The sequence below is a fragment of the Panicum hallii genome, chromosome 2 (genome assembly GCF_002211085.1).
Source record: "Panicum hallii strain FIL2 chromosome 2, PHallii_v3.1, whole genome shotgun sequence".
In the NCBI taxonomy this organism is placed as follows: Eukaryota; Viridiplantae; Streptophyta; class Magnoliopsida; order Poales; family Poaceae; genus Panicum; species Panicum hallii.
Genome location: NC_038043.1, coordinates 47,523,166 through 47,546,410, shown reverse-complemented (window position 1 = coordinate 47,546,410; position 23,245 = coordinate 47,523,166). Strand labels below are relative to the sequence as shown.

Genomic DNA, 23,245 nt, shown 5'->3' with positions numbered 1-23,245 from the left:
TGATAGGATGTCTTGTCCTCTCTCTTCTTCAATATGGGCCGGGGTAGATCAAGGAGCTCAAAAAATGGGCTGAATTTAGAGCCGCTACTTGGACTCATGGAGTTTACTTGAACTGATTCAACGTCAGGAAATGGGCAAAGAACGTTTACTTTCCCAAGAACATCGCCATAGAAATTCTATCTGCTAGCGACAGTATGGACTGCACAGAAAAAAAAAAGCATTGCCATGATATGAACTCCGTTTGGTAGTTTATTTTTAGATGCAATGTGTGTCACTCGGTTTGTATGTTTTGAGATGCAATTGTATAAACCATTTGCAGTTACAAGATTAGGCCAATATGTCAGGAGTTCATGTGATGCAAATTTGCTACAGGACTGTGAGCCGAGTGATGTTTTTTTCATTTTCACACTGTATACATGTGGTGAGTAGTGATATTATCTAAGAAAAATGAAATCCAGTATGCAGTGCGTCTCAGGCGCCGCGGTCTCTCGGCCGTCATTGTCTGCACTGCAGGAGCTTCTACAGCCTAATCTGGTGTGTACTGCTTGTAGCTTGTCGTACGCCGTGGCCATCGTCACGGCACAGAAGAGACGTTTGCTACCTCGAGAACTCATTCGTGATGCCATATTCACTATACCAAATATACAGATCTGCATCTGCTACGCATCGCAAACCATCACAGTTCGTGCGACACAATTATGTGCCTGCACTGCACATGTGCTGCTCATCTGATCACTTGGAGTTGGAGGAGTACTTGCCCACGAACTCGGCGATGTTCCTGTCGGAGCTGCCGCCCTCCCTGCTCGCCGCCCGGGCCTTCTCCATCCACGCGGCCGCGTTGCGCCTGTACTCGCCGCTCCTCTCGCCGGCCATCACCTCCTCGATGCCCCCGGCCACCTCGGCCCTCCGCACGAGACCGTCGGCGGCGGCCGGCCGCACCCGCACGCCGACGCGCCACGCGGCCTCCACGTACCTGGCGTTCATGGGCTGGTCCGTCCACTGCGGCACGGCCACCATCGGCACGCCGGCCACCAGAGCCTCGGCCGTCGAGTTCCACCCGCAGTGGGTCAGGAAGCACCCCACGGCGCGGTGCGCCAGCACCTCCAGCTGTGGGCACCACGACACCACCAGCCCGCCGCGGCCGCGGGCCTCCTCCTCGTAGCCGGCGGGCAGCTTGTGGGCCTCCGACGCGCGGACCACCCAGAGGAACGGCCGCCCGGTGTCGAGGAGGCCGCGCGCGACCTCCCGCATCTCCGACGGGTCGAGGTCCGACAGGCTGCCGAAGGAGGCGTACACCACGGAGCGCGGCGGGTGCGCGTCCAGCCAGGCGACGCACGGCGCGGAGGTCAGCTCAAAGAGGTGGAGGCCGTACTTGGTGTCGGACGGGAGGCGGCCGTCGCCGAGGTAGGACGCCGGCACCGTCGGCCCTATCGTCTTGGCGCGCCACGCCGACGCCATGTACTCCGCCTCCTGCGAGAGGCCACGCGCAGCTAGCGTCAGTGCAAAATGCATAGTAACGTCGCCATGGGCCATGGCTGGCCCAGCCTCCCCCAATATATTTTTCTATTTTTTTTCCCAAGTTGCAAACACAAGAACAATCCAACAGCTCGAGCTGTCTCAGTTGACATTGACACGTCTATGAATGATGTCCAAAAACTCGGAATTCACAAGGATCATGACAAATTGAGACTAACGAATTGAAAGTTGATTCATGTTGCTCTGACGATAAGATGCAGGTTAAGTTGAGAGGAAAAACAAAGATTCGATCGAAACTGTGTACTGAAAGTTCGAGATGACGACTAGCACCACTACCAGTCTACTCCTACCACTGAAAGATGCATCTGAGAACGACGGTGTGTTTGGAATCTGGAAGCATCTACGACGGCAGCATGTATGATGTACGGCTGCGACGGGGACGAAGAGATGCATGCAGCTCACCTCGGGCTCCAGCTCGTGGAACGAGTTGACGAGCACGTCGTCGGCTTCCTCCAGGCCCTGGAACTGGCGCATCACCAGCTCGAAGTAGGCCGGGTACGGGCCGGGCCCGACCCTGAGGAACCACGGCAGGCCCTCCGGCTCGAGCGCCGGCAGCCCGGGCAGGCGGACCATCCCCTTATCCGCCGGCACGCCCACCCGGCGGCGCCACACGTGCCCGTAGGTGACGTTGACGGCGCACGGCTGCGTGAAGAAGGCGGCGGCGGCGGCGCCGTGGCGCCGGGCCGCGGCCCGCGCCCAGGGCAGGAACGCGTCGTGGACCACCGCCCGGACGGGGCGGCCGCCGGCGGCCTCGTCCCGGAGGAGCTCCGCCAGCGTCGCGGAGCCCGCGGCCTCGAGCCGGGCGAGGTAGGCGGTGACGTCGCCGCACTCGCCGAAGCCGCCGCGGTCGAAGCCGTCCGAGACGGCGGCGAGGCGGACGCCGCCCAGCGCGGCGGCGTCGGGCGCGCAGGTGGCGAGGATGAAGCGGGTGACCGCCAGCGTGGGGCGCAAACCGTGGAGCGCCAGGCGCTTACCGAACTGGAGCATCGGGTGGACGTGGCCCTGGCTCGGGTACGGCAGGAGGAGCACGTGGCTGCCGCCACCGCTGGCTTTCCGCTCGCCGTCGCCACCGGTGTTGGAACCCATGTCCGTGCCTTTGCTAGCTAGTCGCGTCTGCGAGGTGGACTGCCTGTGCGCTGCCGTGTCTGAAGAATGAACTGCCCCCACGGTCTAGCTACTAGATATGCGCTCGGCGTAGCAGTTGACAAGGACGGTGGCCCGTCTTGTACATATTTTCTATCGGAGAGCTCGTGCCTTTTGCTTCAGAAACGAATGGTGGCCCGGAGCACATTAGCGACCAATCGCGAAGGAGAGCACGCCAAGCGAGTGCACGCAGCACCACTCGGCAGTCGGCACCTCAACATTTTCCGTAAAATTAACGGAAATTGGGTTGAACACGGAACACCGATTCGAGAACTGTGTAAGAGCGCGTTGGGATCCACCCAACTAAAATTTAGCTAGCTAAAGCTAAGCTAAATTTTAACTAGGATATTTGGATCCTCTGGCTAATAGACCTCGTTAAAATTTAACTAGATTTAACTGTGTTGGAACAGTTAAACTTTAGCTGATCTTTTAGATAGACCGTTTGGATCTCTAACACCTAAATTTAGCCAGCTAAATTTAATTGTAGATCTAAATAGACCCTAAAAATCAAATTTGTTTGGAAGCCGAGATGTGCGTCGTGCAGCACGGGCGGCGCTTCCTTTTGCGGCGTCCGTCTGTCCGCTCGCCCACAGGCCACAACAAACAACGTGCACGCATCGGCCACGGCACGCCGGTGACGACGCATGCGCACGGCCGGCGATTGGTTGGCGGCGGCCGGCGGGCGTGGCACCGGCCTGCCCTATCCGGTCGCGGCGGCCGGACTCCAAGCGACACGGACGGTCGGTCGGTCGGCGTCGGACGATTCCCCGGCGATGGGGCTGTTTGGAGCGCCGCCTAACCCGCCACACCCTGCCTAACTTGTGGCGCTCAAAACGGTCGCCACACCTGCGGCGGAAAAAGTATAGCGCGCCGTGACGGGTTAGGCGAGACTCCAAACAGCCCCTCAGTTTCATCCTCGCCGGTTGCTTTCCGGGCGAGCAGCCCGGTTGTCGCACGCATGCAGCCTGCTAGTGGGCCGAGTGCTCAGTGTGATTGGTGACAAATGATCAAATAATCGGGCCTGGTGCCGCTTTGATTGGAAGTGGACAATACAGAAATGGCACCACCTTGATGGGCTTCATTCCTCGACTACGACAAGCTTGTCGCATCTGTTGATTTGTTACCTTTTTCCTTCTCTCTAGACCCAACAAACCGGTGCGAGGTGCGACAAAGGCATTTACAGCGCCCAACACACGGCTCAAGCCTTTAGCCTTGCCTCATTTTGTAATATTCTCTTCTTTCTTTTTGGGAGGGTAAAATTCTCCTTTCTTCACGGGAGAATGTTTCTGTAGTGAGTGAGTGCCTCTCAATCAAAAAAAAAAAATGTTCGAGCGCTTCTTCCTTGCCAGCCCAACCAACTTCCCGGTTCGGCTGGCAACCCGGATGGGCCGTGTGTTAGGCCCTTTCAATCTCGTGGACCGATTGGGCCGATCTTCCTTGGCGCGGTAAACTGGCCCGCACCGGCATCGACCATTCCGTTCACTCGCCAAGCGATCTCTGCTTCTGACCGCGGTCAAGGCGACGCAGCGAGGAAGCCGTGGCCCACCTGCCCCTCTTCTACCCCGACCCACCCCTCCCACATGGCCGGAGGGAGCCCCGCATCCGCCAAGTACCACCCATGACGACGCGCCTGCCAGCGACGTCGCTGCTCTCCCGAACCCTCCGCCGCCGCGCCACCTCGCGAATCCCCCCGAGACCCTTCGCGCCCCTCGGCCTCGAACCGTCCGCGGGAGCCCCCCGCTCCCAGTCGGCGCCGTCCTACTCGACCGCCTCGGGAGATCCGGGCCAGGAGCCACCGCCGGGCATGGACTCCCCGATCAAGGTGGTCTCGCACCTGGGGAACGGCGGAGGGGGATCGGGAGAGGGGGGAGGGGCGGCGATCGACGCGGGGAAGTCGGCGCGGAGGCCGCTCAGCCTGTGGCCCGGGATGTACCACTCGCCCGTGACCAACGCGCTGTGGGAGGCGCGCTCCAGCATCTTCGAGCGGATGATGGACGCGGGGAACGGCGCTGCCGCCGCCGCAGACGCGGGGGAGCAGAGCGCGCCGACGGAGCTGCTCGTCAAGACGCCCGCGCAGAGCCGGACCAGCATCGTGTACAAGTTCGCCACCGACGACATCCTCCGGGAGCAGTACCGGGACCCCTGGAACGAGGTGCGCATCGGAAAGCTGCTCGAGGACCTCGACGCCCTCGCCGGCACCATCGCCGTCAAGGTAATGCGATGTCCATTTCGATTTTATTTTCATCTATTATAGGTGTGGAGATCGGTGAGAGAGTAATCTCCTGCCGCTGCAACTATCCTGAGATTTAGTTGTTTTCCAATTTTCCATGGTGTACTTAAAAATTAAAGTTTCATTGTCTTTACTTCACAACGTTAGATGAATCGGATCCTACTCCCTGGCTCCAAATCTTAAAAATGTATATGGATATGTGCAATTCGCCAATTCCACAATTTCCCTGTAATTGCTATAATTTCTTTCTGAGATTGGTTGCATCGACATGGAAATGGTAGAATTATCTGTCTTAACTATGAAATTGAAGCTCGTTACAATTTATGGACAGAACAAGGACTGGCACCATGTTATAACTTATAACCTCGGTGACCTGCAGCTACAATTTTTGGACTCTATGATGTCTTGGTACTGGAATCTTGGTTCGATGGATGTGATTCTGGTGAACCTTGCAAACTGTTTTGTTACTAGCTAATGGCTACCAAAATTGTGAAATATGACTCCTGTGCCAGCAAAATATTTTTATTAGGAAGTTGTGGTAGTGAATCAGTGTTGCCAGTATGGTACTTGAAGCAGCAGATGATGTTCTGTTCACACGTTCCATTTCCATAGCTAGCTCACTGATGCCGATTAGTCAAGTGGTTAAGTTCCCTACTGCTATTTGTTTCGGACTTCTAGTTGATTGAATATGCTACGTGCTGATAGCTATGGGTGGAAGATGTAGAATTTTTTATTCCTTTTACTTTTTTTTGTTCATGCTTTTTGTAGCCTTTTTGACAAAACTTGATTGATGTGCAGCATTGTTCTGATGAAGATAGCACAACAAGACCCCTTTTGGTTGTGACTGCTTCTGTTGATAAAATGGAGCTAAAAAAGCCTATTCGTGTGGATACTGATTTAAAGATAGCTGGAGCTGTTACTTATGTTGGCCGCTCATCAATTGATATACAGATTGAAGTGACTCAGGTTGATCAAGGTATTATTGATTGAAATAATGATTCAGTAGATAGTCGATCTAGATGTTTATTGATTGGGTTGAACAATGATGTTTGATTGATTTTTATTTTCTATTTTTCTTTAACTGAATTATCTCAAACGTGAATATCTTGCAACAGATGGTGATAATCAGTCTGATCCAATTGCATTGACTGCTAACTTCACATTTGTTGCACGCGATTCTAAGACTGGAAAATCTGCTCCAGTGAACCGCCTTTCACCTGAAACTGAAAGAGAGAAGCAACTATTTAGTGAGAGAGAAGCACGTGATAAGATGAGAAAAAGGAAGAGAGAAGTACAGAAGGGAGGACTTGAAGATGGGATACATAAGCTACGTGCTGAGGCTGAGAGGCTGAATGCATTACTTGCAGAGGGTCGTGTTTTCTCTGATCTGCCTGCCTTAGCTGATAGAGATAGCATCTTGCTGAAGGATACCCGCCTGGAGAACTCTCTCGTCTGCCAGCCTCAGCAACGAAATTTGCATGGAAGGATATTCGGAGGTTTCTTGATGCACCGAGCTTTTGAGCTTGCCTTCTCAACTGCATATGCCTTTGTTGGACAGAGACCTTGTTTTCTTGAAGTTGATCATGTTGACTTCTTAAAACCAGTAAGTGTTATTCTTTTTGGGTAGTTCTCAGTTATTCAAATCTTTCTGGTGTCAACTGGGCAATCAGTTCTGTAGTTAACGAAGTACTTTTCCCTTTTGTCATATTTGACTAGTAATAACCTCATACTACATTCTACGTTGTCCTGCAAGAAAAAAATGTTGATGCTTCGCGTTGTCATATATGTAATCTATTCCATTTGAAAATTGACAATACATTTCAATGAATGATAGGTTTAATCATTTTGTTGTTCTTACACAGGTGGACGTAGGAGATTTTCTTCGATTCAAATCATGTGTCTTGTATACCCAGCTTGACAATCCAGAGCAGCCCCTGGTCAATGTTGAAGTTGTTGCTCATGTAACAAGGCCTGAGCTGCGGAAAAGTGAGGTAATCCCAGAATTCCACTCAACTTGCATTGAGTGATGCCAGACTATTTGGCTTCATCAGCTATACCTCAAATCCTTTTCCTTGCTTGGTTGCTGACAATGTTGTCCAACTAACAGATCTCCAACACATTTCACTTCACTTTCACGGTCTGTAGCGACTTGTTGAAAAAAGGGTTGAAGATTCGCAATGTTGTTCCCTCGACCGAAGAAGAGGCGCGTCGCATACTAGAGCGCATGGAGGCAGAGGGTTTATGTAACTAGTCCTTCTGCAGAGCCACCTGTTTCAGAAGTTTGTTAGTTGTTACTTGATAAGTTGATATCTCACTTGCCGTACCAGCTATCGGGGGATTTGGTGACGATTTGAGCAGCAGCTATCAGCAGATAAGTAGCATGCCGGCAATATAATGGCGTAGCTGTAGTCTGTAGCTCCAGGGCACCATTTGTGATTTTTGTTCTTTTTATAAACATTTGTGATTTTTTTTAAAGAGACCATACGTAGTGTATAATAACATACTCCTCGAGACTCAAAATGTTCTTTTGAGAAAGCACAACCTTCATGTTATTTATTTATTATTTGCCCTCGAAACGATACTAATGGCCGTTCCCATGCGTTTCTTTTTCCAACTGCCTTTTTCATGATCGTTTTGTCAAACGTTCTTGTCGGTAGAGCACTTTGTGGTTATTAATTGATTTTATGCATCTTGTGTGGTCAAATCAGCAAAGTGTCTTCATTTCAGCATGCAGTAAAGCTTAGCTGCTCAGAAAGTATGAAGAGAAAATTAAACAATGTGAAAAGACGCGAGAAGGGTTGAGGACTAATCATGTCAGAAGTGGGACCCTCAAAAGCAGATAAAACTTGTCCAATGCTTTTCAGCCAGCTGTACCAAGAGCTAGCAACTAGACAGTACTATCTACTTTTATCGTGAGACCGAGCTTTATCGTCAGTTCGTCAAAAGCTCTCATCCAACAGTAAAATTACCAGCATGCGGAATCATGTACAGTGCCACTTTCACCTTTGGTAGGCCATTGGCAGGGACGATGTTCATCATGCAGGACTTATAGGCTTCACTCTACATTTATCTTCTCCAGGTAGTACAAAATATTTAGTATGGTCCTACGCCTGAGCCTGCACTGATGTTCTTCTACACAGCGAGATGCAGATTCTTGCTCAGGCTGCTGGTGCTATCAACGCTGCATCCCAACGGCTAGGGCGATGAGCTCGAGCTCTCATCTGAGCTCGTGGATTGCACCGTGTTAAACCTCGGAGGAACAGGCGCGTTCTCCACCCTCTGCGACGAACCACCAGTCACCGCCCGCTCCCGCTCGTTCATCTTCCCGACGTCCTTGCAGACGTGATCGAGCGCAGCGAGGAAGTCGCGCACGACCATAAAGATCCTCAGCGGGTGGCCTTCCTCCTTGGCCGAGTCGCCGTGGAAGAACTCGGTCGTCTCCCTGACGAGGGCGAGGGCGCGGCCCTCCTGAGCCTGCACCGTGGTGATTTCAGCCTCGGCCTTCCGCAGGAACTCGCCGATGGAGGCGCGGAACCGCCTGCAGCTGTCTTCGGAGCTGAGGCGCTGGCTTAGATGCAGGACCTCGCTGATCTTGCTGACCCCGGAGGAGAGCTTGGCGACGCAGCTGGCCAGCGCGTCAGAGTCCATTGCTGCTGCCTTCTTGACGCTGTTGAGCTCACCGCCGAGGCTGGCCACGATTTTCAGGCCTACCTTCTTGCATTGCAGATCATCTGCAAGGACACTCACCTGATCGGTTGGTTGGCCAGTGGCTAGAATGTTGGCTCCTTCAGACTTGATGATTTCTTCGACCACAAAGTGCAGCAGCGTCGTCTTGCCATCAGCGCCCTTTACATCAGCTAGCTTGAGGAGTGCATCAAGTTTGAAGGCGTGTGCGTTCCCACGGTTTGTGCCTGTGTTCATGCGGTTACCAGTCTTCAGGACCGCGTCTAAGATCTTGTGGAACAATCTGCTGCCCCTTAGCTCTTCACATGCTGCCTGAAATGGCAATGAATATTAGTAATTTGTTCATGCTGATTTATCTCAAAATGAAACAGGGTAACGGGCTGAGTTTTCATCAGGCATCTCTTGTCATATGCAAATCAGATTTTGATTTTGGCGAGAAATTCCTAAGTAGATAATTTTGTCATCAAGATGTTCATTTACCCATCAGGACAAACCATACTACCATGGCTACATGGACACATGGTGTATGACAGCAGATGATCAGAAAGAGAGCCTTACATAAATGAAGAGCGGTACTAAAATTCAATTCAGAACCATTGTTATGGGTTTGCACTACTATTTCATTCAAAGCTGTAAATGGAACTTTGCAGGAAAAGATAGGGCATTATCCGTATCAGTACCTCAAGAGTCTTGAAGGAGGTCTTGAGGTAGTCAACCTCTGAATCAAAGTTAGTGATGTAGAGCATTGCTTCCACTCTCTTGAAAGCGAATGGTATCGCGAGCACTGCCTTGAGGAAGCTCTCGGCAGAGCCAAGCTTACACAGAGCATCCTCCCTAAATTCTTTCAGCTTCATCTCCTCCTCTCTGGTAGGCGCCATCTTCAGCAGCATCTCCAAGAGCTCAGTTCCAAGGCTCTCTGCCTGCCCTGCTTCCAACAATGGCAGTACAAGAAAATGCTCATGAAGCTGAATGATCAGAAAGAGTTATATTGACGCTTAGTGAGAAGTTTATGAGAACTCTCTCATGTCAGTGTGCTCACCATCCAAGAGAGCCTTGCACACTTCTTCCTTTGTCGCATTCAGCGCCCTTAGCATTATCGCGATGTTCTGCGATTTCTTCGGGTCAAGGACCTTGTTCTCCTGGCTGCACAAACTGGAATCTGGCCCCTTGACTCCACTCTTGGACGATCTCCTTGTTGAATTTGAGACGAACAATGTCTCGATCATCTCTTCGTTCACTCTATTTTCATACAAGGAGTCAGACACATTAACAGGTTACAGAGGTGAGTTGCCATGGAAGCAACGGTGTGCAAGCAATGCTAGTATGCAAGGACAACAAGGCCTCACCGGAAAGAGCTCGCCTTTAGCTGGTCCCACACCGTCGGCCTGCCAGAGCTCGCGCGCACCTTGTCCCAGTGCAACGGCTTCAGCTTCGGCAGAGCCACCGCGTCCGAGTCAGCGTCTTTCTCAGACGGCGCGCGCCCCGGAGACTCCTCCGGGTGAACTGCGCCCGCCGAGGCCCTGATCACCGTGGTCACCGGGCGCTCGGAGAGCCGCCGGGGCAGCCAGCCGCTGCCGTTGCCGGCCCGCGGCAGTGGCGGGGGCGGCGCCGGAGGAGCAGCTGCCGCTTGGGCGCCGCCGTTACCTTTCACCGGCGGCATTGGCGGCGGTGGCGGGGGAGGAGGCGGCGGCGGTGGCGGTGGAGCACCCTCTGGCGCCCGCTTGCCCCCTGTTGCCGAGTCAAGAACGGCTTTTGAACTTGACGGCAAGTTCATCCGTGTCTGCTGGAACTGCCTCGGCAGAGGCGGCATCGGCCTGAGCTCCGGCGAGCTGGTGCTGGAGGCGGTGGCCGTGGAGCCCCGGCCATGCTGGTCGGCGCCATCGTAGAGCACGGGGTTGGCCGGTGGGAGCGAGGAGGGCTTTGTGTACACCGCAGGCTCCTCCTTGGGAGAGGGACGGCGCCGGCGGCGGGCGAGGATGTACACGAGCGCGGCCGCGAGCACCGCCGCGGCGACGGCGGCGACGGCGACGACGACGGTGAGGAGGCGGTGGGAGGAGAGGAAGGACCGGAGCGGCGCGGAGTGGGAGACGGGCAGCGCGGCCAGGGACGAGATGTTGGCCGGCGCCGTCGGGTGCGGCGACGACGACGACGACGACGCGTCGCCCGCGCCGGCGTCGGCCGGGGTGGAGGCGGAGCCGACCTCCGGCGTCAGCACCGGCGCCGGGGGCGCCGCGGCGCCCGGCAAGAACGGGAAGAACGGCGCGGGCGGCGGCGGCGGCAGCGCGGGCGTGCTCTCCAGAGGGAACAGCGGCTCGTGCAGCGCCCTCCTGCTCAGGTAGTGGCGGTGACGCTGGTCGGCCGCGGACGAGGCGGGGAGGAAGAGGAGGAGGAGGTGCACGAGCAGCACCCGCGCCAGCATTGCCGTTGGCGTGCCCGGGAACGGCAACCCCCTGCCTCGGTGAGCTCCCCACGCGCTCGGATAGAAGTGAGCTGAGCTCTTGCTAGCTGCTGCTAAGCACTACTACGAGTGCTCTACTAGCTTGTGAGGTCTGAGGTGGGAGAGGGAAGGAGAGGGGTGAGCGCGCAGCGCGCTTGTGAACGCTGGCTGAGGCGACTGAACCGGACTGCTGTGACTGTGACTGCAGCGAGGGAAAGGAGGAGAGGGGGGCGGCGGGGCGTGGCATGGGAAGTGGTGCATGCCTGCCATGGAGTGGTCAGTGGTGTGTACTGGTGTGGTGTGATGGGAATGTGTGCTTTGGATTCTTGCCTCCTTTTTTTGTGGGTTGTGTGACATGGAAGGTGAGAAAATGATGGGCTGCACACACTGCATTGGCTCGGCTCCGCGCTGCTAGCCTGCTAGCCGGTGCCGCGCTTTCGAGCGGACGGACCTCGCCTGCAGTACCGCCCTTTCGAGCTGGCTCCCATGGAGGCCAGGGTGCCCGGTGTAGGGTAGCCAGTATGATACCCTGTTTGTTTTGATCACTGGACAAGCTTTGATTATTTTCTCCTCGGAATTATGTCATTTTAGGTTTAGAACAAATACGGTGTGAGAGAATTTTGAAATCCGATTTTTATAGCATAGACATATTGTTACAAGGTGCACAAGTGCTATAAAAAAAAGCCATGTCACTTAACAGCTAAACGCCGACCAAAAGATTAACCAACCTAACCTAGGAGACAGCCCAACGCGGTTAATCCGGCGAGATTACACAGCAGGTGTACCGACACTTGTCTAATGTCCGCAGAGCCGAGGAGGAGAGAGCACGGCGCCGGCACGGCCGCACGTCTGCAAGCGCAGGTGTCCCTCACCCGTCAGCGTCACCCTCCTCAGATTCCTCGTGCTCGATGCGCGCTGCTTCTGCCCTCTGCGGCTGCACGCGCGCGTAGTCGCGTACACACGAGGACGGGGTCATTAAGAAATAACAGCCGGCCAGGCAGCCCCCCGTGCTGAACTTGGCGGTCATGTCACAGAAAATCCCAAATGGGGATGTGATGGGAGGACAAGCAGGAAGCGATGACTACTGCTGGCCTGGGAGCAGCAGCTGCACAGAGAGGAGAGAGAGAGTTTGACCAACGTTCGGCTGCAGCACGGTGTGATGATTTCGGTGGGGGGTGCGTGCTGCAGCCAGGAAACACGCGGACATGCCGGGCGTGGCGACGCTTTGACTACACGGCCCGTTGTGCGCTGGGGCCCGTTTCCAAGCGCTTGAGAGCTACTCCTAGGAGCTTCTTCGATCTCTCGTATTTCCTCTGAAAAAGAGAAAAACTAGCAGGAGCGATTTTCTCTGCTTCTGAAAAGTGCAGGCGCAGCACACATTTGGACGGCTTGGTGGGAGGGAGTTTTCCTCATGCTTAATAAGGCATTATTAATTTTAGTGTCATAAATTCATAATGAGACCGTTTGTGTGATATATATCCATCTTAATAAATGCACACTCGCATTTCTAGCCAATGATATTATAGTTCCAAAACTGTCCAGGTTAAGTTTGTTTCGGTTAATGGATGATAAGTTTGTGCTATTGTCCGCCCAGGCTCCTTAAAATTTCTGGATTCGCCGCTGCCTTTATGGCTGAAAGATTGAAGAGGTTCATGGAGCATCAGGTGCTGAGCATCTGTCTCAAAAATACCCGAGATAGGTGTTTTTAAAAAAAACAAAAGATAGCTGCTGAGCATCTGTCTCGAAAATACCCGAGATTGTCTGACTGGAACTGATGAAAGCTATCCACACTAACTCAGGCACCTTCCAGAGCTCGTCCTACTCACCTTACTACCACCTTCCAGTGGAACTTTCTTCAGTGTCCATGATCCCTGCAGCATTCCAGTGCCGTAACAAATGTAGGATCACGGTACTGGACAATTCTTGAGAATTAAGCAGCCTCAGCGACTGCCAAGTGCTAGGCGCATCTGCGTGCCGGCGCCTGAAGGGTGAGCGAATGGCGGTGCTCCTCCTGCTCTGGTTGGCGGCTCTGCTCGCCTCCTCGTCTGCCTCCGCGCCGGGCTTCGACTACTTCGTGCTGGCGCTGCAGTGGCCGGGCACCGTCTGCCGGAGCAGCGCCGCCGGTGGCCCCTGCTGCTCATCCAACGCTTGCTGCCGGTCAGTAGTTTGACTTCCTCTTCACGAGTCAGTAGCTCACCTCTGAAATCCTCATCACTGAAATGTTGGTTGTTCTCTGCAACTCGATCGATCGGCAGTTCTGATCGGATCGGATGGTTCACAATTCGTAACTCTCCTTTTCTTGTTTTGTTTTACCACTGCAATCTCATTCCACCGTGGCCCATGTGTTCATCCACGTGTTGCTTGCTGTGACAGATGGGCTCTGGCCAAGTTATGCCCATGGGAACGGACCAACTTGCTGCAACAACCCAGATTTCGACATGGCAAAGGTCTGCTTGTGCTAAACTGAAGCAACGCCTCGCAGAACACGGCATCCATAACGCTGTAGCACTGTTGTGTCTCTGCCAGATCTCAAACCTGACGATGGAGTTTCAGAAGTACTGGCCCTCACTATACTGCAGCACGCCATCTCTCTGCTCCGGTGGCCATGGATCTCTGTGGGCGCATGAGGTAACGGACTGACCGGAAACCGGTCCTGTACTCCAGTTCTTGTGGCGTTTCAGGCTTGCAGCTATGTTCGTAGGCTCATGAGATCTCATCATCATCCTGTGATGCATGTCATGGCCGCATGGGTGTGCACGGCCGCCTACTTTGTTTCGGCAGTGGGGTAATATGCATCCAGCTTCTCAAAGAATCCACTTCATTTCCTCGTGCCATTCCGTATGGATATCATTTTTTTTTTCATTTCAGAAAAACACGGGACATGCTCGTACCCTGTGATCCAGGACGAGTACAGCTACTTCTCTACAACCCTGCACTTGTACTCCAGCTACAATGTCACAGTAAGCAACGCATACCATTTCCATGGGCATTCATGGCACTCTGCTTTGACTGATACGCAGAGTTTTGTTCACATCTTGCTTGGCACCCTTAGCTGATGAATAACGATGATGGCGTTTGCTGACTCTGCATTGTGCCTCAGGCTATGCTGGCAAGCAAGTTTAGCATAGGCGCAGATGATGGCAGCAGGTATCTGGTGGCGGACCTGGTTGCCACCGTCAGAAGCTCCTTTGGAGCGTCCCCTCTGTTGCTGTGCGAGGGAGGATCGTTGCAGGAACTCAGGTTGTGCTTCGACAAGGATCTGAAGGTCATTCATTCTCTGGCAAATCATGAATCTTACCTTTTTTTTTTTGCAACAATTTTTCACTAGCTGATTTCTTTCAGCCTCTTGACTGCATAAATGGAGGAACTGGCAATGAGTATGATATAATAGAACATGGCAGGTCTTGTGCGAGGTACATCAGCCTGCCTTCTTATAAACCTCATGGTAAGTGTAAAGTGTTCTTTGTGAAAGTTGAGAATCATTTGTCTTCAACACATTGTCTTTCTGTAAAACCGTAATAATCTTGCAATTTCAGGTGGTGACACCAGTGGAGCCACGAGAAGATTTTCCGCAAACATAATGCTGGCCTTCTTTGATGCATTCTAGTGTGCCCGATACCACGCGCCTTGCAATAGCTGATTTTGGTGTACGGTTTTAGCATCATGTGTAAAAGCATGGGGTGATATATACAAAGTCTATGCTGCATCATTCAACTACCACATATCTAAGTGCAATTTTCAACCTGAAACTCTAAAATATCATTTATTTTACTCCAAGTCTCCAAACCAGTGAATTCGGATTGCATGGGGTAGCTTATTTCACTGGCACCCAATAGCTCCATGCTTCAATTTTTATGCTATCTAGGAGTTTGTTGCATGGTTGTAACTTTTGGATTTTGACTTTTAGGGGATTAGGCTGCGTTTGGTTGGGCGTTTGGGGCCTGCGTTTGCGTTTTCAACGCACAATCCGAACCAAACGACCGCAAACGCACCTCAGCGTTTCCAAACGCAGCAGCTTCCGATAACGTGTCTAGCCACAGCCGGTCGGGGGCACGTTCGCGGCGTTGGCAGTGGCAAGATTGAAGAAATTACCCGCCTGCCATCGTTTACACAGGTACCGGTTCATTCTTTTCCTTTCATTCTCCTCTCGCTTCTCCCCATCCCGCACCATCGCGCTAGGGTTCTCCACGGCGGCCGCGCCCCTGCTCCCCCGGCGGCCGCGCCCCCGAAACCCCGGCGCCGCCGCCCGCGCCCCCGGCGGTCGCGCCCCCGGCCGGCTCCCGCGCCCCCGCGCCCCCGGCCGGCTCCCGCGCCCCCGGCCCCCCGCCGCCCGCGCCCCCCGACGCCCGCGCCGCCCGCGCCCCCGGCGCCCGACCCCCGAGCGGCCGCGCCCCCGCCCCCCGGCGCCCGCGGCCCCGACCGCCGACCGGCCGCGCCCCCGCCCCCCGACCCCCGGCGGCCCCCGACCCCCGGCGCCCTCGCCCTCGCTTGTTGGGAAGGTAATTCCTTGCTTGCTGTGCTCGAGTGGATTCAGTTTCCCTGGTGTCGTCGCCTATCAAGCATTGCTACCAAATGCACTCTTTTGTACCATAAGCGTACTTGTTACTTTGTTAGTACAGATGCAGATTTTCTTCCATAAGCATACTTGTTACTTCGTGAGTGTTTCCTCTAGGAGACTACCCACGAATAAGGATTAAGTGCTACGAATTATCACTGATACTGTTGTAACTGTTTGAAGTTAAATACCTTATGACCTTACCTGAGCGGTAGATGTGGGCCTAACATTGGATTCCAAATGCTCTTATTCAAAATATTATTTCAATGAAAATGGAAGTAGATAACACAGAACAGAACATTCATATATTTCTCTTGCCCATTTGGACTGACCTGATATTTCTGTCATGGCTATGTTAAATTATCAATTGCAGAGCCTAGCAAAGAAGAACGTTGTTTCACATCCTGAAGCGCCACGGAAACAAAGAAAGATAAGTTTTGCAGATGAAACTGGAGGAATGCTCTGCCATGTTAAGGTTTTTAAGGATGGACAAACCAATCTTCTTTCTGAATGCCAGAGTGATTTATAAACGTACTAAGAGTCTGTTGGCACCAAGAAATTTGATCGAGAAAAGCAAGCTTGCTGACAATAGAATCAAACAAGCCGCTTAGTTGAACCAAAACAACTGGAGAAAGCTTCCATTCACTGTAGAACACAAATATAGGAGCTAGTGCATGTTGAATGCACAGTCTGTAATTTGCTGTAAAGTGATTGATGGCATTGTTGTGGCAACTCAGGCATTGTATTATCCTTGTATGTTTAGATCAAGAGTCCATGTAAATCGGCGGTTATCAGAATTGTTTGTTGAGAAGACTACAACTAATCTGTAAACAAGAATTGACCCATGTAATTTGTAGTTTACTTTAATATGATAGATGTTCATGTTTTTCTCTAAATTTAAAAAATATTCACTTCTGTTTTGTGGATGTGTTAAAATCAGAAATTAGGAGGGTAGTGTTTATTTAACGCCTTGCTGACTTGCATTAGATTGGATACTGCTGGCTCCTGGTCCGTATTCTGAAATCGTTGAAGTTCTTGGTAAATGAAAATGATTAGCCCCACAAGACTTGCATTAGATTGCTATGTAGCTCACAACTCTTTTGAAATTAACAATGCATTTATTTATATATGTAATATAATTTCGTGAAAAACATGTCGCCAATGCAAAGTTTACATCATTACGCTCATTTTACATATATACAGCATATCAGGGGCATTACGGACATTTTACAGCAATTCACAGTTTCACAGCAGATTGAACCAAACGGCGTTCAGCTTTTTCACAGCAGCTTTCTCACAGCAGCTTTTCCACAGCAGCTTTTTCACAGCTCACAGCCGAACCAAACGCACCCTTAACCGAACAAGCTTTAAAAGAGTGAACAAATGGATCTATAAAATAACCCGAGTTTTCTTCGAAGTTCAATAGTCATGCCTCCCATCATATCACTTGGCCGGTTATACCTACTGTACGAGCTTAATCAGGCGTCACTCACCAATCAGCATCCCCATGCATAATTAAGAGCTTTTTTCTGATCCTACCGGTGGCATCATGGAACAATGATTGATAACGTAACTCTGCAAGCCAAGATCGAACGTGCAAGTGGCCGCCAAAGTGATGTAAGCAAAAGCAACCTCCCACTTTGTTCATTGGTGCAAATAAACCATTGTCAACTAAAAGTTTCGGATCCTTGCTGTCCAAAATGGAATCCGATGATTGTACAACCTTGTAGGTATGGTCCTCTCTCGAAACCGGAGCAAGAATCCAAATTGAGCACATTAGAAGCGTAAATTGGGGCCAAACGTACCTAGGTCGACGTGTTTGCTGCTCCGGTAACATGCATGCTCCCATCGAAGTCTTCTCTCTGAAATGGAGAAAAAGTCCAAATCGATCACCATTGGAGGCTTACTAAGTCAGATCTGCAAGACAGCAACAGCTAGGTCGATGCGACTGGTCCGGAAACGTTTATATAGGCAACACAACCATGGACAGCTCGCCGGTAGAATGCAAGATGGAAGCGACGGCGCTGAGCTTGGCGAGGTCCGTGCTGCACGGCATCCTGAGCAGCGCCCGAGCGGCCGTCTTCGACGAGGTCGCGCGCCTCATCGGGGTCCCGAACGAGGTGGACTTCGTCCGCAGCGAGCTGGAGATGATGCAGGCCTTCCTCGGCGTGGTCTACGCCCACCCCGACGCCGCCGGGCGCACCGAGACCGTCAGGACGTGGGTGAAGCAGGTGCGCGACCTCGCATACGACGTCGAGGACTGCCTCCTCGACTTCGCGCTCTACGCGGCCAGGGCCTCCTCGTCGCGCGCCGGCTCGCTGCTCCCGGGCGCCATCGCCGAGCGCCACCGGATCGCGGAACGGATACGGGACCTCAAGGCCCGCGTCGAGCAGCTGAACCAGCGCAACCTGCGGTACCGCATCGTCGTGGACAGCCCCGCGGCCGGTGCGGCGGCGGAGCAGGCGGCGTCCTCGCTCCCCGAGCACGACGCGAACTCGGCCGAGCTCGCGTTCCAGGAGTCCGACATCATCGGCCGGCTGGATGAGAAGGCTAAGCTGACCGAGCTGATCTCCGGGGCGGAGCCAGGCGAAGCAGCAGGAAGACGCCGCCGTATGCCACTGAGGGGGCTGGTGCCAAGCTTCTGGTTTAACCACGTCGTGGAATTTTTCTGCGTGCCAACCATAGGCGGGCCAACAGGCGAGGCGGCGGTAATCCCCACTTCGCCCCGACGACCCGCCGGCACGCTGCGCGTGGTATCGGTGTGGGGGATGGGCGGCATGGGGAAGTCGTCGCTGGTGTGGGCGGTGCACAACGACCCGGTGCTCCTCGACGAGTTCGACTGCGGCGCGTGGGTCACCGTGCCGCACCCGCTGGACAACCCCGAGGTGTTCCGGCGGCGGCTGAGGAAGGAGCTCGGCGTGGCGCGCAACCAGGACCTCGGGCAGTACCTGCGGGAGAAGCGGTATCGGGTCATAGTGGACGACGTGCACACCAACGAGGAGTGGGATGCTATTTGCCAGGTTTTCCAGTTCAGGAACAGCAAGGGAAGCCGAATCATCGTGACGACGCGGCGGGAGGACGTCGCCCGGCACTGCACCAAGCATGTCTACGAGCTGAAGCCACTGGGGGATGCCGAGTCCATGGATCTTCTCTGCCAGAAGGTGCACCTTCTTTCCTTTTCAAAGACTGAATTTTACTCGGTGTGTCTATATTTTTCCTTTCGAAATTCAGGCGTAGACGGCCGCAAGCACACTTACCACTAAGAAATAGGTACACGAAAAACCGTACCAGAGCCACTCCAACATAGTCCCTAAATCACAGTCCCTTCAAATGCTAAATAGGTTTGACTTATCTTTTAGAGGTTTCCAGTCCTGCACCCTCTATTCGTAGAGAGCTCCCTATTATAAGTTAGAATTAAGGACTATTACTGGATTGAAGCAAATTTGGAGATCTCCCAAAAAAGTATTTTTCTACAATTACATAATACAACTCAGACACTCATAAATAGAGGTGTAAACGATACGAATAATATCCGTTCGTATTCGAGTTCAAATTCGTTTAGTGGGGTTAATATCCATCCGTATCCGAATCTAGATATTCAATATTTGACACTATATTCGGATCCGAAAATGAAATTAGATTTTCACGACATCAATATCTATTTATAACTTATCCGATATATTTGACACTGTCTGTACCTAATCCGAATCCGATATTATAGGACACTCACCCCTGTGAACGCGTCTCGCTATCGACGGGAACGTCGCCTACCATTAAAAATACAAAACCGTTAAATCCTATAATATTCGCTCCCACGGGGAGTCGAATCCAGACCTGAGGTGCTACTAAAGCTTGGTAACCACTAGGCTCCTGAGAGCATATCTGCCGGAGTACATCTTTTTTTCTTAACTCTCTAAATTTGAGTTAGGGTACTATTTAGAAAGAGTCTGCTGGAGTTGCTATTGAGAAAAACGGAGAAGCTTTTGCAAATGGCGAGAGTGCTCGGGAAATTTGGAGAGAAACGGATGGAAAAATTGGAGAAACTTTTTTACATAAAACATTGGGAAACTCTTGAAAAATATATTTGTGAAAAAGATTTGAGATTTGGAAGTTTTAGTAATGAAGAGGCGTTTTTTATTAAAATAACGGTGAAATGACAGCGGCACAGGCGCACAGCACCTTGCATCTATCGGAGCCAAAGCTCCCTGTCTGGCTAGTTTCCTTCCTCCCTTCTACGCCGAATCTCCATTTTTTTTTTCTCATGCACTCGACTGCGACGTCCGCGCTCGTGGCCGATCGAAGCCGACGAGCGGCGTTGGAAGGCAGAAGGGAGGGCGGGGCGCCAAATGGGAGCGGCGTTGGAAGGCGCGTGCCTTTGCATAGCACTCCCACCAACTTCCCCGATCTCCACTCCCATGCACGCGTAGTGTTCGACGAAAGGTGTCACTTTGAAATGTCAGACGCCACCACCATCCTATTACTCGATGAAGCAGTAATTTAAGTCCTTCGAGGCTTTCCTTTTTGGATAGCGTCTACCTACATGTATGGCATGCTTGTGCTGCTGGGCAAGGGCAAATGCAGATAGGTGGAAGATACTACAAATATTGGGACGTATTTGCATGATGGTTTGCCACATAGCGTGTGCCTTTAGCTTTATGTCCTGCAGTTTAATGAACAGATTACTAGAAACACGCCAGTATGTGCTCGCAACACAAGTGATTGATTTTTCAGCTACTCTTTTTATTCAGAAAGTATGCTGTATGACCTTTTCTTTTCTTAAGCACTAGTAGAAAGCTGCAGAAACATTCCCATTGAGCTTATGGCGTCAAATTATGGTTGGTTGCCAAGAATAGGACATAAAGTAGGTCGTAGTTCTTTTTTTTTTGCTGGGGCTTATAGTACTCAAGAATCAATTACCACTTCTTGCTCTTTTTGTCAGTACTCAGTAATATCGGTTCTATTTTCCCAGGATACTCATTTATTTGTTATATTTCCACCATTAGGTCTACAAAACAACCGAGTACACTTTACCAGAGGACATGGCAGAGCAAGCCAAACATATCTTGAGGAGATGTCGTGGGCTTCCACTTGCCATATCTACAATAGGTGGTCTCCTCGCCAACAGGCCTAAAACAAGCATAGAATGGAGGAATCTGCACGAACACCTTGGAGCAGAGCTGGAGTCTGACCTCCGCAACATCCCCAAGGTGATTGTCTCAAGTTATGATGGCTTGCCGTATGACCTGAAGTCCATCTTCTTGTACCTCAGTATCTTCCCTGAGAACCATGAGATCAGACGCACCCGCCTGCTCAGGCGGTGGATGGCAGAAGGCTACATAGCAAAGAAACGTGACATGCCAGTGGAGGATGTAGCAGCGCGTTCCTATACCAAGCTCATCAACAGAAGCATGATTCAACCTTCTAAGGTCAGCCCTGGAGAAACTGATCGCTGCCGGATTCACAGCATGGTGTTGCAGATCATCCTGTCCAGGTTCATTGAGGAGAACCAACTATTCCTCGTCGAGGAGCACTCCAATGAGGCTCGACAAAGTAAGATACGCCACCTGGTGGTATCCAGATGGAAGAGTAGGGATGAGAAGCTGCAGAACATAAACATGTCATATATCCGATCATTGACAATCTTCGGGGAGTACCCTTCATCTCTCATCTCTCCAAAAATGCGACTGTTGAGAGTGCTGGACCTGGAGGACACTGTCAATATGAAGAATGATGACCTCAAGCACATAGGGGAGCTACAGCACCTAAGGTATCTGAGCCTGAGAGGAACAGATATTTCTAAACTTCCTTCTTCCTTGCAGAACCTTCGTTACCTAGAGACATTAGATATCCAAGACACAAGGGTGAGACAACTCCCAAGCAGCATTGTCAAACTTGAGGACCTTCGATATCTTGTTGCTGGCGTCAACTTCACAAAAGATTTGCTGCAGAAGATGAGGGATTCAAGGGCAGAAAATCATGAAGCCCGTCTTTTTGGAGATATAGAAGCCTATCTAGGCTGCAACCGTGGTGAATGCTGTGAGGTTTCCAACGTGGACCATCTCTGTGTAAGAGTTCCTGAAGGAATTGAGAAATTAAAGAACTTGCATATGTTGGGGGCGGTCAATGTTGCCAGGGTAAATGGTGTGTCAGGAAGGTTCAAGAAGCTGATGAATTTGACAACTCTGCGACGATTGGGGGTCACGGGGCTCACCGAGGAAGAAGGCCAGGATCTGTGCAAGTCAATAGGAGGGCTTAGTCAATTGCAACGGCTTGAATTGCGCTGTGTCTCAATTAGATTTCCTGCCAGAATGGATGAACCAGAAATACCAAGACATCTAACTTCAATGAGGCTTTGTGGTAAACTCATTGGGATGCCTGAATGGATCAGTTCACTCAACAATCTAGCGACGGTGAAGCTTCTGGGGACACGACTGAATCAGGAGGACATCATGCGCCTTCAGAATTTGCGCAACCTAGCTTTCCTAGGCCTGTGGGAAGACTCCTACATAGAGGAGTCGTTGCGTTTCTCTGCTAGTACTTTCACAAAGCTAAAAGTCCTTGACATTGATGGGCTAGAGAACATTAGAACAATGACAATCCGGGAAGGAGCGATGCCTCAGCTTGAGCTACTTTGGCTGAACAAGTGTCATTCACTTCATGACAACAGTTTTGGCGTGTCTGGAGTGCAATACCTGCAGAGCCTAAAGGAGCTTCTTCTTAAGAATTGCGGCGAGAAACAGAATCTGATTGACATATTGCAAGAACAAGTCAACAGGCATACCAGACGTCCTAAATTCCTCATTGGCAAGTCGAGGGTTGTTTTATGAATGCGTACCTGCAATAACATGTATTTTCTGTTCATTAGCGTATTAACACATGAGACTGTATCCATACAGAATTGTCTTTCACTTACCGTCAGTTATTGAATGGAATTGTACTTCAGACAAATAATAACACCATAATATTAGTTGCAAATACTGAAGCGGTTCATGTAGTTGCCGTTCACATGGATTGATGGATACTCTGTCACTTAGCAAAAACAAAAGTGATTCCTAGTTTCCTACATAGGGTACATTGCAGCAGCATCTCATAAATGTAGCTATGGAAGTATGGGTTCCAGTCTTCACTTAACACCAGGCTTCCGACCCCTTTCTTCCCTCATCCTGGCCACAGCTTCATTCATAGCCTCGTCAATTTCCTCTTCCTGCTGACAATCATTTTAGCGTGCACACCACTAAGATCTGGACCCTCTTCGGTTCTGCTGGCGCCCCTGGTGGAGGATCTAGAATTCGAGAATCTACAACTCTACAAGTAGCACTGCGGCAGAAGCACGGCATTGCTCTATAACAGCAAATAAGATGAGTAGATGCCCTATATAATATAACAGGATTATGTTATAATGCATCTAAGACTGTTGGAGTTGTAACTAACAGAAAACGCACTCAGAAGAAATATTGCTTTCTTTCTTCTAAGGGCGTGTTTTTCGTATTCTTCAAGGGGCCATTAAAAGGGTACACGAACGGACCTGAATTTTCACCTCATTTTTCTTCAAAGTTCAGTAGTCATGCCTGCTAACCCATGGAGACGCCACATCATGTTTCTTGAAGCAGTAATTTCGCTGCAAGTGTGGAAACAACCTCTGCCTTTGCTGGTACCAAAT

General features: G+C 51.5%; 5 protein-coding genes across 8 annotated transcripts; 3 read left to right on the top strand and 2 right to left on the bottom strand.

Annotated features, from left to right (window-relative positions):
• Positions 1-353: 353 nt before the first annotated feature.
• On the bottom strand, positions 354-2,743 carry LOC112883398 (UDP-glucosyltransferase UGT13248-like). Its single transcript, XM_025948693.1, has 2 exons — positions 1,939-2,743; positions 354-1,470 (listed from the first exon to the last, which is right to left on the bottom strand). The coding sequence occupies exons 1-2, from the start codon at positions 2,620-2,622 to the stop codon at positions 733-735; spliced, it is 1,422 nt and encodes a 473-aa protein (XP_025804478.1). The 5' UTR covers positions 2,623-2,743; the 3' UTR covers positions 354-732.
• Positions 2,744-4,243: 1,500 nt separating this feature from the next.
• LOC112883605 (acyl-coenzyme A thioesterase 9, mitochondrial) lies at positions 4,244-7,469 on the top strand. The gene is made up of 5 exons (XM_025948932.1): positions 4,244-4,891; positions 5,708-5,885; positions 6,025-6,512; positions 6,772-6,900; positions 7,017-7,469. Exons 1-5 carry the CDS (start codon positions 4,298-4,300, stop codon positions 7,158-7,160), a joined length of 1,533 nt encoding a protein of 510 aa, XP_025804717.1. The 5' UTR covers positions 4,244-4,297; the 3' UTR covers positions 7,161-7,469.
• A 247-nt stretch (positions 7,470-7,716) lies between these two features.
• LOC112881869 (formin-like protein 15) lies at positions 7,717-11,389 on the bottom strand. The gene is made up of 4 exons (XM_025946768.1): positions 9,940-11,389; positions 9,633-9,832; positions 9,274-9,518; positions 7,717-8,905 (listed from the first exon to the last, which is right to left on the bottom strand). The coding sequence occupies exons 1-4, from the start codon at positions 11,010-11,012 to the stop codon at positions 8,105-8,107; spliced, it is 2,319 nt and encodes a 772-aa protein (XP_025802553.1). The 5' UTR covers positions 11,013-11,389; the 3' UTR covers positions 7,717-8,104.
• A 1,452-nt stretch (positions 11,390-12,841) lies between these two features.
• Positions 12,842-14,922, top strand: LOC112883591 (ribonuclease 2-like). Of its 3 annotated transcripts, none has more exons than XM_025948916.1 (9): positions 12,842-13,187; positions 13,286-13,314; positions 13,404-13,477; positions 13,557-13,658; positions 13,812-13,815; positions 13,899-13,990; positions 14,131-14,295; positions 14,432-14,475; positions 14,567-14,922. In XM_025948916.1, exons 1-8 carry the CDS (start codon positions 13,027-13,029, stop codon positions 14,465-14,467), a joined length of 663 nt encoding a protein of 220 aa, XP_025804701.1. In that variant the 5' UTR covers positions 12,842-13,026; the 3' UTR covers positions 14,468-14,475; positions 14,567-14,922. The 3 variants fall into 3 exon arrangements, 2 of the variants coding, with proteins under 2 accessions (XP_025804701.1, XP_025804700.1); XR_003226887.1 differs by having other exon boundaries at positions 12,844-13,187; positions 14,131-14,270; positions 14,373-14,475; positions 14,567-14,920; XM_025948915.1 differs by having other exon boundaries at positions 12,845-13,187; positions 14,373-14,475; positions 14,567-14,914.
• A 1,878-nt stretch (positions 14,923-16,800) lies between these two features.
• Positions 16,801-22,560, top strand: LOC112883590 (disease resistance protein RPM1-like). Of its 2 annotated transcripts, none has more exons than XM_025948914.1 (4): positions 16,801-17,202; positions 17,316-17,415; positions 17,514-18,746; positions 20,589-22,560. In XM_025948914.1, exons 3-4 carry the CDS (start codon positions 17,568-17,570, stop codon positions 22,410-22,412), a joined length of 3,003 nt encoding a protein of 1,000 aa, XP_025804699.1. In that variant the 5' UTR covers positions 16,801-17,202; positions 17,316-17,415; positions 17,514-17,567; the 3' UTR covers positions 22,413-22,560. The 2 variants fall into 2 exon arrangements, with proteins under 2 accessions (XP_025804699.1, XP_025804698.1); XM_025948913.1 differs by having other exon boundaries at positions 17,509-18,746.
• Positions 22,561-23,245: the final 685 nt, after the last annotated feature.